The 13785-nt window shown below is 40.6% G+C and overlaps 1 protein-coding gene across 1 annotated transcript in view; it reads left to right on the top strand.

The window, feature by feature from the left end:
- LOC124270115 (ubiquitin carboxyl-terminal hydrolase 19-like) overlaps window positions 1-13785 on the top strand; it is a 40641-nt gene that overhangs the window by 13485 nt on the left and 13371 nt on the right. Inside the window, 10 exon segments of the mRNA XM_046705133.1 lie at window positions 628-812; window positions 1132-1272; window positions 1274-1289; window positions 5485-5618; window positions 6415-6507; window positions 6869-6955; window positions 7607-7699; window positions 9970-10083; window positions 10688-10771; window positions 11866-11960. Of these exon segments, the coding sequence (XP_046561089.1) occupies window positions 628-812; window positions 1132-1272; window positions 1274-1289; window positions 5485-5618; window positions 6415-6507; window positions 6869-6955; window positions 7607-7699; window positions 9970-10083; window positions 10688-10771; window positions 11866-11960 (1042 nt within the window).

Consider the following 13785-nt stretch of genomic DNA (forward strand, 5'->3'; position numbering starts at 1 on the left):
AGTCACCATGACTGTCACGTGAATAAGGGAGTTAACTCTGTAACACGTACCCTGGTCAGGACGGGTAATACTACTTGGGACCGACATTTCTACCTCTCCCAGTCCTGTCCCAGTCCTAATGCATGGTACTTGTAGTATTACATTAATAATCTGGGACTGTCGGGTAGACTAATGGTAAAAGCTTAAGTCTGGGCCAGCCAGCTGTCATAATATTGCTGGAGCTGCTACCAAAAGCTGCATGAAACCATACTCACCTCTCCATCACTAAAAATCAGATAATGTGTTTCCACATGAATACGTGCAAACACCTAGTCGCAGGTACAGCAACATGCAGTAGAACTTGGACGGAGTACTCTGACTATGTGTCCCAGTCCACCCACCTTGTAAGGATGGAAAAGCCTAGTGGCTTCACAAGTTGTATGCTCCATAGGGAGTTGAGATCCAAAATATGATGTACCGTTGAGATTGACATCCAATGATCAAGGGAAACAAAGCGCTTTGAACATGCTTGTGAGATGGACTATAGCGCTATATAAATATCCATGTAATAATGAGAATTGCAAGTAACAATGGTAACGTCGAATTCTCATTCAGATGGTAAAGTTGAGGTGATTGTTACGATTGTAGAGACTGAAAGTGCAAAGTCCGATTCCTGGATATCAACGAAGAAACCAACAAGCACAGGCAACACAGGACTGGCCTTTGATGAGATGAGTGATGTGAACGTAGACAAGTGCCAGGCGAGCGTGTCAGCGGACAACAGTGACAGGGAGGAGAGGGCTGCAGTGTCAAATACAAATGAAAATAGCAAGGTACGGGAAATTTGTTTGTTGTGAAATGCTGCACTCAGCAATATTCTATCCACAATCGAGTCTGGACCAGGCAATTACGTGATTGACATCATGAGCATTTATCGATACGATGACATGCATAGGGCAAGTCAGTCTCCTTATGACATTGCTGAAAACCCTATGATGTTCTGTGGGCTAAAATAAATCAATAAATGCCTCAGATTGAAAAGTGTAGAGCATTGTAGGGTAAATGTTATTTATAATACTGTTATTGATATAACACTATCAGCTGTGATCCATCTTGGTGAGACTCACTGACAAGTTTGTGTATGTTATTCAGAAACCAACCTGCAAAGTCCAGCCTCTCAACAAGCTGGATGGTCAGCAAATGGTCAGTCCGGGCTACACCGGCTTGGACAACCTTGGCAACACCTGCTTCATGAACAGCGTTCTGCAGGCACTTGCTAACACAAGGGAGTTCCCGAGACTTCTTCCTAGGTGAGCTGTGTGCATGTGTGACTAGTGTCGTTCAGTAGAGGTGTGGAGGTTCAAGCATTCTCTCGTCATGATGAAGACCTTTCCCACATGAGTACAGTGTATGAGTGAGTGAGTGAGTTTAGTTTTACGCCGCACTCAGAAATATTCCAGCTATATGGCTGCGGTCTGTAAATAACTATCTGGTGATCAACAGCATGAGCATCGATCTGCACAATTGGGAACCGATGGAATGTGTCAACCAAGTCAGCGAGCCTGACCACCTGATTTGGATTCAGATCATTTGCCTACCAATCAGCTGTTCTATGGAATTCTCTGCCTGAAGCCCCAAGCCTGCACTCCTTCAAAACTCTCCTCAAAACGTTTTTATTTAAGAAGTACTTTGTCTAGACTCTCACCCAAATAACTTTACTTGTAGCGCCATGAGCATACCAGCTGGCGTGGAGATTGGTGCGCTACAAATTCACTCATTATTATTATTATTATTATGTACAGTGTATGAGGCCCACTATAAAACAGGGATTAATCCGCATTAAAGCAGACACATACACACATGCATCCAGGTACCATATAGGTGTGATGATCTTGGACTTTGAACGCCATTCACTCGACCAATTATAGTATACGCAGCTATGATTATCCTGAAATATTGCTGAAACAATGGTGTAAATCCAGGTCTTGAGCAATGAAATTCAAGACTCAAAAATCTGGCTATGTTTGAAGCTACCATTCCCTGAGCCACTGGTAGCATAACCCAGACTATTTATTGCCTTTTAAATACACACGCTCCAGAATATGCTCACTTCTTACCTTGTGTCCTGGATCTATGAGGGTCCCGGTAAAGTAATGAAATGGTGTAGTTTACAGAATCTTAAGAGTTAGTAAATATTTTAATTACAGCAACCTTTTATTTCTTGTTAAGAATTTGGAACAATGAATATTATTGTGCATGCCTTTCGATGCAATATGTGTTTTTCTGTGTCCATTCTATATGTGCTTACTGAAGGCATATTTTCTAAATTCTGTATACATCACTACAGCTTCCGTTTCTGAAATAACATCCCCCATGCCTATCACTAACATTGAATATCTCGGACTCATGAGATCCTATTAACTCATTAAGCCCGAGAGCCCCATCACTACTCAACACCTGGAAGCCTTCGCTGATTGCCCACTCTCTGTGCCGAGACTAATTAGTGCTTGTCACACCTGATTTCCCTGGCAGGTTTCGGGGATCACAGGAAAGTGTCTAGTCGTACAAACAAGTCCTGATTGTTTAATTGTGTCGTAAAGATATATGTTGAAAGAAATCAGGTGTGAATACATGTCGTGTATTGCAAGCTTTATGTAATTTTATTGCAAGTTTCTCTTGTAGACCTTTTGTCGGCTTGTACATTTATATTTTATCACAATATGCATACACATGTATTCTTTGTATGTAACAGATGAGACACACGTTAACAAATTCTCTCTCTTATATCATTGTGTGAGGTTTAAATTTACAAAACATCTATGACAATGACATACTGTAAAGAAGAATTTACTTTCATACTTTATAATCTTCAACGAAAATAGCCGTTTTGCCGATACATTTCTAGTGTTTACTTAATTATTTTAATGAAAGTACTATAACGCTAGTCTGTGACTAGCACAAAGCACATTCATAGCATTGCACTTTATTTCATACAGATTTAATGCAGAAAACATATGTGACCATACAAACATACATATACAAAATGTATACTACATATTCCTTGCATAGACATAAAACAAAGAGTCACATGATAGGGTGCCATCAAATTTCCTGAATAGAACGTTCGGTTTCTCAACTGTTCAATGTAGTGGCTGGTCATATGTTCTCTTCACCAATTGTATCATGAGATACCTGTCACAGAGGAAAGGACAGGTGATGGGGCTGGGAGAAATTTCTGAAGAGCACGTTTGGTCACTCAGCAGCTTGATAGAGATTGGTTATTGGCTATATCCTTGACCAGTCGATATGCTGGGTTTCGGGCTTTATCAACTCAAGCTATCATGTAACAGTTTGTGTATTGTAAACATACACACTGGTATCTCAACTGTTCAGTATAGTGGCTGGTCATATGTTATCTGCGACCAATTGTATCATGAGATACCTGTCACAGAGGAAAGGACAGTGATGGGGCCGGGCTTAAATTTCTGAAGAGCATGTTTGGTCACTCAGCAGCTTGGATAGAGATTGGTTATTGGCTATATCCTTGACCAGTCGATATGCTGGGTTTCGGCTTTATCAACTCAAGCTATCATGTAACAGTTTGTGTATTGTAAACATACACACTGGTAACGATGTATGAAATATACACATAAGACAAATAGGAGTAGATAGACACTTTGGCGAGTTTATTTGTCCTCATTTTAGTGTTTTTCGATAAGTAAAACAAAGCGATTGAAATCCAACCACTGAGTAGAGGTAGTATTTATTTTCATATACATTTTATGCACACAACTAGTACATAAAACATAATGGTTTGCTGTACATGTAAATATAATCTTCACCTTGAACGAATGACTATCCAAACTAGAGTACACGCATTACAGAATTCGAGGTGACACTATACTGAATTATTATAGTGTATAAATTTGCAGTTGACACCCCCACCCCAATATTTATGAAGGTGGGCGTGCCTATATCTTTACTGAATGCAAACGAGGTTCATAAGATTACAGATGTGCATGCATGTATAAACATCACAGAGAGGGGCTTGACTCCATAAAGCAAGATGTCCAATGATATAACAGCATCTGTTTATTTTACACTTGTCACGGGACAAACCTTTCAACAAGGACGTAACTACATATGCATTCTACCGAGGCTGTTATTTCAAGGTCGAAAAGAGGCGTTCAATTATCTCATTACTGTAATCTGCTTGAATGATTATAACGCGATGTGTATCGATACCGTGAACTGATATACTATCCAGCTTTTATTGAAGATGGATCAATAGAGACTGAGTTGATTGATACGTGATAATTGCACGGATTTGATGATTACACAGATCAAATACAAACGTTTTACAGAATGCTCATGTAAATTGCATAGAAAACTGACAATTCAAATCAACATGAAACTTTCAACAGCTTGAACAAAAATGCTTGAAATACCTTTGTATGGCTTACATGTAATAACTTATGATATTACTTCTGTCCATGTGTGACAATGTTTTGAATTACCAACTTACTGTCATTTGTAACAAACGTAGTAAAACATTTCATTGTTGTAAGAACACTGACATGTATATATGTATTCGATGCAAAGGCACGACTTATCACTTTATATTCGCTTAGGTAACATTACGAACTTTAGATTATGGAAAACAACTAGTTACAATTCAGTAAATTTCAAATTAGTACCGTAAGTTCAATTATGTTTAATCTATTCGAGCTTGGATGTATCATTACTTGTGTTTATACATTATGTTTCAGTATATGAAACATGACAACGTAATGATGCCTAAAAAGTAAATTCAAACTATTCTATTGTGTTTGAATTCTTTGTATGTCCTTGAAATTTCTTATATTGTTTCCTATTTATTAGGTAGTTGAAGGAAATATAATTTTTAGTAACCTCTAAACCATTACATCTAATTCAATCAAGGTGCATACGAAGTATTTTAGTATCCATTCCCGAGGAAGAGTACCAGGCACTTACCTCTGTAAAAACATCATAATCCCCTTTCTCGCCGACATGCATTCATTTGCTAAACGCTGTACAAGCCTATGATAATGATTAGCAATTTTTATCAAAACACTTAAAATACTTCTTCTGATTGATACTAAAGGTGGGATCTCTCGTAAGAAAAGCTAACATTTGCTCAGTACTGCTAAATTGGTTGAAATAATAGGTACAGTGCGATTTTTAAAAGTACAACACACATGTGCGTCTCTCGCTGAATAAGAGGTGCTTTCTGTTGACGACTGTATGTGGCTCTCGCTGTGAGAAACTGCTAATTACCTGCCCCATAAACACGTCACTCGCTGTGAGGAACTGATTAATTTGCCCCATATATGCGTCTCTCGGCCTTCATGAGTTAATAGGATGACTTGTAGTGTTCAGCTCATAAATACTCTAAAAGCAAGGTATAGTGCAAATGGGTACATGGTATTTATTGTAATTGAGGATGTGCAGTGAGTCCTTAGCCGTGGTGTTGTGTGTCTTCAGATGGGCGGTTCCAGCAAGAGATCAATCAAGACAACCCACTCGGGACTGGAGGTAATCTGGCAGTGTCCTTTGCTGTTCTGCTCAAGAGCATGTGGTCGGGGAAGAAGTACTCTGTGGCGCCGGGCAAACTCAAGGTCAGGGATGTCATCCTGCCGTCCTTTATCATTCCTAGAAATACTGGAGTAGCTAGTCTGAACCTTCCAGAGGCATAGGGTAGATTAGGACCCTGGCCTGCTTGTTGTAAGAGGCTGAACTGAAGCCAATGGCCATGTACAATGACATGGCTAATAGTGTATCACTGTATCCCGTCAGCATGGGGTGTTGTTCATCATGTCCACTGGCTGGCTCTCAGTCTGTTATTTACAGACTGGATAACTACATGTGCACAAACAAGTCTAAGCCTGCATTTCAATAAGATTTTGCTTCCTTTGCAAAGTGTCCTGTAAAGATTTTAGTCTTTTGATCTTTTTGGGGGTGTGTGGGGTGTGTGTGTGTGTCTGTTTGGGTTGGTCACATACTGCTAGCGTAGACATTGCAGTGGGTTGAATGGTCTCTGCACATCTGCAATTGTCTGTGTGGAGTTGCCTCCCTTAGGTGTACCAGAATCCTATGATCGTGGTTTGAATCGAAGTTTCAACTTCATTATGTTTCTGGGTTGTCAGTACCATACCTGTGCTACCTGTTCCACCAAACTTTTGAACAATTGATACCTTTGTCACTTGGGACTTTCCTTCTTACTCAAGTAACACCTCATCATGACAAAAACAATATTAAAAATGGGATTTACAAGACCCACTGGTATGGATTGAAGCCTGGCTTGCCTGCTCCACATGGTGTTGATCTTATTGAAAATGCTTACATATTTAGTTGATACCATAGTCAGACTGAAATATGGATGACAGTCTTTCATGAAAGGATGTTTGTTCACAGGACATTGTGTCGAAGAAGGCCAGTCAGTTCACGGGATTTGCTCAACATGATGCACAAGAGTTCATGGCATTCCTCCTGGATGGTCTACATGAAGTGAGTCTCTCTCAATAATTCAGTTATCACTGACAGGGTCAGAGCCAGTGATATTTTATTTATAGCCAATCGGATAGCAGGCGGTTTTTACTGCTGAGTAGGTCAGGGCTAAGGTCGTGAAAGCCAAATGGGCACAAAACAACTACTTGCGATTTTAATACCTTATTTCAGTTAGGTGTAGGTGTCTCGGGAAAAATGGTGATAGCGTGTTGACAGATGCCATCAATTCAGGGCAGCATTAAACCACAAATATACACATGCAAAATCCAGATCCTATTCTATAAATATTCCACTGTACAACACACATGGCTAAATTAAAGGGATTTAAAGATCTGCAGTGGTTGAGTCTGTTTCCTTGCAGGACCTGAACCGAGTGAAGAAGAAGCCATACACCGAGACAGTGGACTCCGATGGCAGACTAGATGAGGTAGAGTTAATCTCTGATACTGTTGTGGGGATCCTTGAGTTCAATTTGTCCATAGCAACAGATGCTGGTTTTACGAGGAAACATTATGTATTGGGTGTTCAGAATTCAGAATTGCATGTCATTGTAGCCTACAGTTGGATAGATGCTCATAACATCCATCACTGGTTTGTGTGGTTCACACTTGAATATAACCAGGCCACCATGATGTAGCTGGAGTAATCCTGAGTTCAGCATTAAACAGGAAACATTAACATTTATCGTGGCCTGTTATGTTGTTTTACCTTACCTGATACTACACAGTGCTTTAGTTGTAAGGGACCGTTCATAATTTATGGCTAGGGTGATGATGATGATTTTTTTTATTTATTATTATTCCATTATTTTTTTTTTGGGGGTCAATATTTTTTTTGTACACATACTAGGGGGTCAGCAATTTTGTACATAAAAATATGTTTAAAATTATGCTTAGAAATTATGGGAAGGGGAGGAGGTCATTGATTTTGTACATGACATGCAGAGGGGGGTCACTTACTTTGTACATAAATTTGGGGGTCATCCACATTGTACATGCTTCTCCATGAAAATCATCATTTATCATGAAAACACATAATGTCAGTGGCATCAATCATCATCATCATCATCATCATGGCGTCAACTTGCAGGTTGTGGGAGTGGGATGTGTACAAGAAGCGGAACGATTCAGCGATTGTGGACCTGTTTCAAGGACAGTACAAGTCTACGTTGGTGTGTCCTGTGTGCAGCAAGGTAAGCTGCCTTGTACCATCACTGTATCAGATGTGTCCTGTGTGCAGCAAGGTAAGCTGCCTTGTACCATCACTGTATCAGATGTGTCTTGTGTGCAGCAAGGTAAGCTGCCTTGTACCATCACTGTATCAGTGGAGAAAACATTCACCTTCACAACCAGCTTGTGTCGACTGCGAATAGTGTTAGTTCAAAAGATGACATTATGCTTTGAAAACACAATGCCTTTAAGAACGTGGTCTTATGTAAAGTACGTGGTCTAAACTACCAGCTCCCAGTCAGGCTTCAGTTTTGTGGAGACTGCTGTGGTGGCTGAGTGGGTTAGATCACTGACTTTTTGTGCTGGTGATTAGGTGCCTGAATCTGAGAGTGAGGGATCGAATTCTGGATGGGACTCAACCCGAAAAGTAATAGAAACTGTACAGAGGAAGTGTCTTCCCAGATATAACATATGATACATGTTGAACATTTGACATGAACTCTGCAACAATGATACTCTCTTGGAAGGCACTGTGGCTGAGTGGGTTAGATTGCTGACTTTGTGTGCTGGCGATTACCGTATATGACCGTCTATAAGCCGAATTTTGAGGACCAAAAAAAGCAGTCTGTAGAAGGGGGTCGTCTTATCCATGGGTTACGCTTTCGTCAAACTTTTTTCCAGGGGTAAGAAAACAACATCGTATCACTTCGCGTGGACAAACAACAGAAGACGACTTTGTCAGTAGAGACGTCAAATTTGCAATTAAACATCACTAGACAAGATTATTCACCTTTTAAGTTATAAGTTGTTTTGCTGGGCATTGTATTATTTGCAGGGATTAAGATTACCGTGCGTATTTGTCTCGTACACAAAGCCGGAAATAGCAGTCAGCTGTGCACACGTTTCCCGGCGAACAAGTTCAAACATGCACAATAATATAACGGGACGAATTCTGACGCAGTCATCAGTAAAATATAATACAGAATACCGTTATTTAACCCAAAGAAATATATCCTAGCATTGTGTAATTTTAGTTACAGTTTTTGCTCTATTAATTAATGAAGATTACCGTGCGTATTTGTCTCGTACACAAAGCCGGAAATAGCAATCAGCTGTGCACACGTTCCCCCGCGAACAAGTTCAAACATGCACAATAATATAACGGGATGAATTCTATTGATTGAATACTATTATTTAACCCAAAGAAATATATCCTAGCATTGTGTAATAGTTTTTATGTAAAATATATATAATCAACACTAAGGTTATACGGACCCTCGTGAACGTGGTAAGCACGTGGAATGGGGTAAAATACGGAAGCCATTTAAATTCACACATTTTTACCGATGTTATTGTAAACTAGCAGTCAATGGAAAACGAGGCGGTAATCAGTTCGTGATTGTTGAATGGGGTAAAATAAGCAAGCCAGTTTGTTGCTTCAATAAATATGATATTTAGAGAATCTATATTATGCATTTTCTGTCAACTACACTTCGTTTCGATCCGTGAGTAGACACAATATATATGATTGTGAATTCTTTGAATAATGTGGACCAAAGTTATTATTATTGGTAACTGCCAGTTGTCTGTGTTTGCCGCGATTCGGACCCCATCGCGGGGGATCGACTTATGCACGAAACATACCATTTTGACACTGATTTTAAGGGTCAAGTTTGGGGGTCGTCTTATCCATGGGGTCGTCTTATAGACGGTCATATACGGTAGGTGCCCCACCCTGAGAGTGTGGGTTGGAATGTTGGAAGTACGAGAATCTGTACTTTACTGAGACAGTGTAATATGTTGAATTATGCTTAATGTTCATATGTTACAAAACTAAGGACTACAACTTTGCTGTGGAATTAAGCCTTTTACTATGTTGAAATGAACTTAAACTGGGTGAGCTCCGTGGTATTACTTATTACACTTACAGTGAGGTGCAATCTGAGCCAGGCAGTCTACTACTGGACAACCGCCTTATTAGCGTGTAAAGCAGATAGCAGGGATTAGTTTGGGACAAATGTCATGATTTCTACTTTTGACAGAACTTTGCCACATTACCAAAATGTGAAAACAATCTTTATCTTCACTGACAATATGTCTTTATTGACATTATCTCTTAGAACAACTCGCACTTTCATTTGAACAAAATGACCTGTTGGAGTTGGTTTAGTAATTCCCCTAATGATGTATATTATGTTTGATAGCTGGAGAAATTACTGTTTGAAAACAAATTAAATAAATTGGTATTGATGCAAATAGACTAGTTCAAGGGCATGTGTCTTTGTTTTTCCAGGTGTCGATCACATTCGACCCCTTCTTGTATTTGTCGGTTCCACTGCCAAAGAAGTGTCGACAGCTGCCTGTCATTTTCATGTGGAAGGATCCCTTTGGAAGGAAACCAGTCCGGGTAGGTGAATTGTCTTCGGGTGTACAGAGAGCGTGTGGGTGGTTAAAGTATTCGCCTACTATCATTTAGTCAAAACACATCTAGGATACTCATATGAAATTGACACCATTTAACAGCCATTTCTTGTTCGGGTCTGTACTTTCTTTGGTTTGGGGTAAGGAACTAGTCTTCAGCAACCGTAAGAGGCGACTAATGGGATCATATGGTCAGGCTCGCTGACTTGGTTGAGACATGTCATCATATCCCATTTGCGTAGACTGATGCTCATGCTGTCGATCACTGGATTGTCTGTTCCAGAATCGATTATTTACAGATCGCCGTCATATTGCGAAGTGCAGCGTTAAACCACAAACAAGTCAAAAGTTGTTTAACTATTAAGATGTTAAATGCTGGGTTGTCTTCGATTGTACATTGACCGCTGCCATATAGCTGGAATATTGACGAGTGCACAACAAATAAACAAACCAACCAAACTGTTTTAGCCATGTTAGAGTACTGGATAACTGATTCAAAACAAAACTTGGTAACTTGAGGTTTGAAATGTTGGATTGAGCTTCATCTTAAAATTGTCCTGTTACTCACATGTATCATATCTCTGTTTCAGTACTCAGTTCGCCTACCAAAAGACGCCCGTGTTGAACAACTAAAGGATGACCTCAGCAAAAAGACAGGGGTCAAACCAAAAGATGTGAGTTGTTAAAGCTTATGAGTGAGTGAGTGTGTACGGTTTTATGCTACTTTTAGCAATATTCCAGCAATATCACGGCAGAAATATGTCTCACACATTGTAGCCATGTGGGGAATCGAACCCAGTCTTAGGCATGACAAGCAAACGCTTTAACCCCACAGCTACCCCACCACCCTGTTAAAGATTATGATCACCGCCAGTGCTAAATACAGGTATTGTGAAATGATAGTTCATAGAAATACACACAGTTGTATGTAACGATTGACCGAGGAATAAAATAATTTTCGAGTGCACACGAGAACATGTCTTCACATTGATGTAACAAAATCTCTCAGGTATATATGTTCGTCATCATATCCCAATTGCGTAGATTGATGCTCATGATGTTGATCACTGGATTGTCTGGTCCAGACTCCATTATTTACAGACCGCTGTCATATAGCTGGAATATTGCTGGGTGTGGCGTTAAATTGTAAACCAACTGTATATGATACTGGCGTTTCTGGTGTTCAGAAACGCTTGTGGATCTCCTTGTAGTGTTTTTGATACACAGTACTAGCCTACTGAGACAATATGCCGCAGGTTGAGTTGGCTAGTCCACTCAGACACAGTATACCGGCGTCGAACTGGAGTATCTGGTTCAGCCTCAGTTACTTACAGGCCGCTATCAAACAGCTGGAACCCGGGAAGGTCCGGGTTAGAATGAACCTACAATAACCCATGCTTGTCGTATGAGGCAACTAACGGGATCGGGTGGTCAGGCTCGCTGACTTGGTTGACACATGTCATCAGTTCCCCATTATGCAGATCGATGCTCATACTGTTGATCACTGGATTGTCTGGTCCAGACTCCATTATTTACAGACCGCTGCCATATAGCTGGAATATTGCTGTGTGTGGCGTAAAACTGAACTCACTCACTCATGCAGCTGGAGCTTCCATACACACTCGCACATGCATTCATGCATGCAGACACATACGTACACACACAATGTGCATTTCACTGACTTTTGTCATAAAAATATCTTTTACTCTTACTTCTGTTATTCAGTGGATGTTTACAATTTATCAGCTTCTACTCTAACATTTTTCAGATGTGTGTGTTTGAGGCGTACCGTGGGAAGATCCTTAAGGTCTTTACACGTCGTGCAAGTCTGTCTAGTGTCCAGTTCAACGACACCATTGTTGTGTAAGTACCAGGGTTTTACCTCGACTCTAATGCAAGTCTGTCTAGTGTCCAGTTCAATGACACCATTGTTGTGTAAGTACCAGGGTTTTACCTCAACTCTAATGCAAGTCTGTCTAGTGTCCAGTTCAACGACACCATTGTTGTGTAAGTACTAGGGTTTTACCTCGACTCTCATGCAAGTCTGTCTAGTGTCCAGTTCAACGACACCATTGTTGTGTAAGTACCAGGGTTTTACCTCGACTCTAATGCAAGTCTGTCTAGTGTCCAGTTCAATGACACCATTGTTGTGTAAGTACCAGGGTTTTACCTCGACTCTAATGCAAGTCTGTCTAGTGTCCAGTTCAAGCGACACCATTGTTTGTGTAAGTACCAGGGTTTTACCTCGACTCTAATGCAAGTCTGTCTAGTGTCCAGTTCAATGACACCATTGTTGTGTAAGTACCAGGGTTTTACCTCGACTCTAATGCAAGTCTGTCTAGTGTCCAGTTCAATGACACCATTGTGGTGTAAGTACCAGGGTTTTACCTCGACTCTCATGCAAGTCTGTCTAGTGTCCAGTTCAATGACACCATTGTTGTGTAAGTACTAGGGTTTTACCTCGACTCTCATGCAAGTCTGTCTAGTGTCCAGTTCAACGACACCATTGTTGTGTAAGTACTAGGGTTTTACCTCGACTCTCATGCAAGTCTGTCTAGTGTCCAGTTCAATGACACCATTGTTGTGTAAGTACTAGGGTTTTACCTCGACTCTCATGCAAGTCTGTCTAGTGTCCAGTTCAATGACACCATTGTTGTGTAAGTACTAGGGTTTTACCTCGACTCTCATGCAAGTCTGTCTAGTGTCCAGTTCAATGACACCATTGTTGTGTAAGTACCAGGGTTTTACCTCGACTCTCATGCAAGTCTGTCTAGTGTCCAGTTCAATGACACCATTGTGGTGTCAGTACCAGGGTTTTACCTCGACTCTCATGCAAGTCTGTCTAGTGTCCAGTTCAATGACACCATTGTTGTGTAAGTACTAGGGTTTTACCTCGACTCTCATGCAAGTCTGTCTAGTGTCCAGTTCAATGACACCATTGTTGTGTAAGTACTAGGGTTTTACCTCGACTCTAATGCAAGTCTGTCTAGTGTCCAGTTCAATGACACCATTGTTGTGTAAGTACTAGGGTTTTACCTCGACTCTCATGCAAGTCTGTCTAGTGTCCAGTTCAATGACACCATTGTTGTGTAAGTACTAGGGTTTTACCTCGACTCTAATGCAAGTCTGTCTAGTGTCCAGTTCAACGACACCATTGTTGTGTAAGTACTAGGGTTTTACCTCGACTCTCATGCAAGTCTGTCTAGTGTCCAGTTCAATGACACCATTGTTGTGTAAGTACTAGGGTTTTACCTCGACTCTCATGCAAGTCTGTCTAGTGTCCAGTTCAATGACACCATTGTTGTGTAAGTACTAGGGTTTTACCTCGACTCTCATGCAAGTCTGTCTAGTGTCCAGTTCAATGACACCATTGTTGTGTAAGTACTAGGGTTTTACCTCGACTCTCATGCAAGTCTGTCTAGTGTCCAGTTCAATGACACTATTGTTGTGTAAGTACTAGGGTTTTACCTCGACTCTAATGCAAGTCTGTCTAGTGTCCAGTTCAATGACACCATTGTTGTGTAAGTACTAGGGTTTTACCTCGACTCTCATGCAAGTCTGTCTAGTGTCCAGTTCAATGACACCATTGTTGTGTGTAAGTACTAGGGGTTTTACCTCGACTCTAATGCAAGTCTGTCTAGTGTCCAGTTCAACGACACCATTGTTGTGTAAGTACTAGGGTTTTACC

This window comes from Haliotis rubra, unplaced genomic scaffold (assembly GCF_003918875.1).
Source record: "Haliotis rubra isolate DU_JTF1 unplaced genomic scaffold, ASM391887v1 Scf15, whole genome shotgun sequence".
Lineage (NCBI taxonomy): Eukaryota > Metazoa > Mollusca > Gastropoda > Lepetellida > Haliotidae > Haliotis > Haliotis rubra.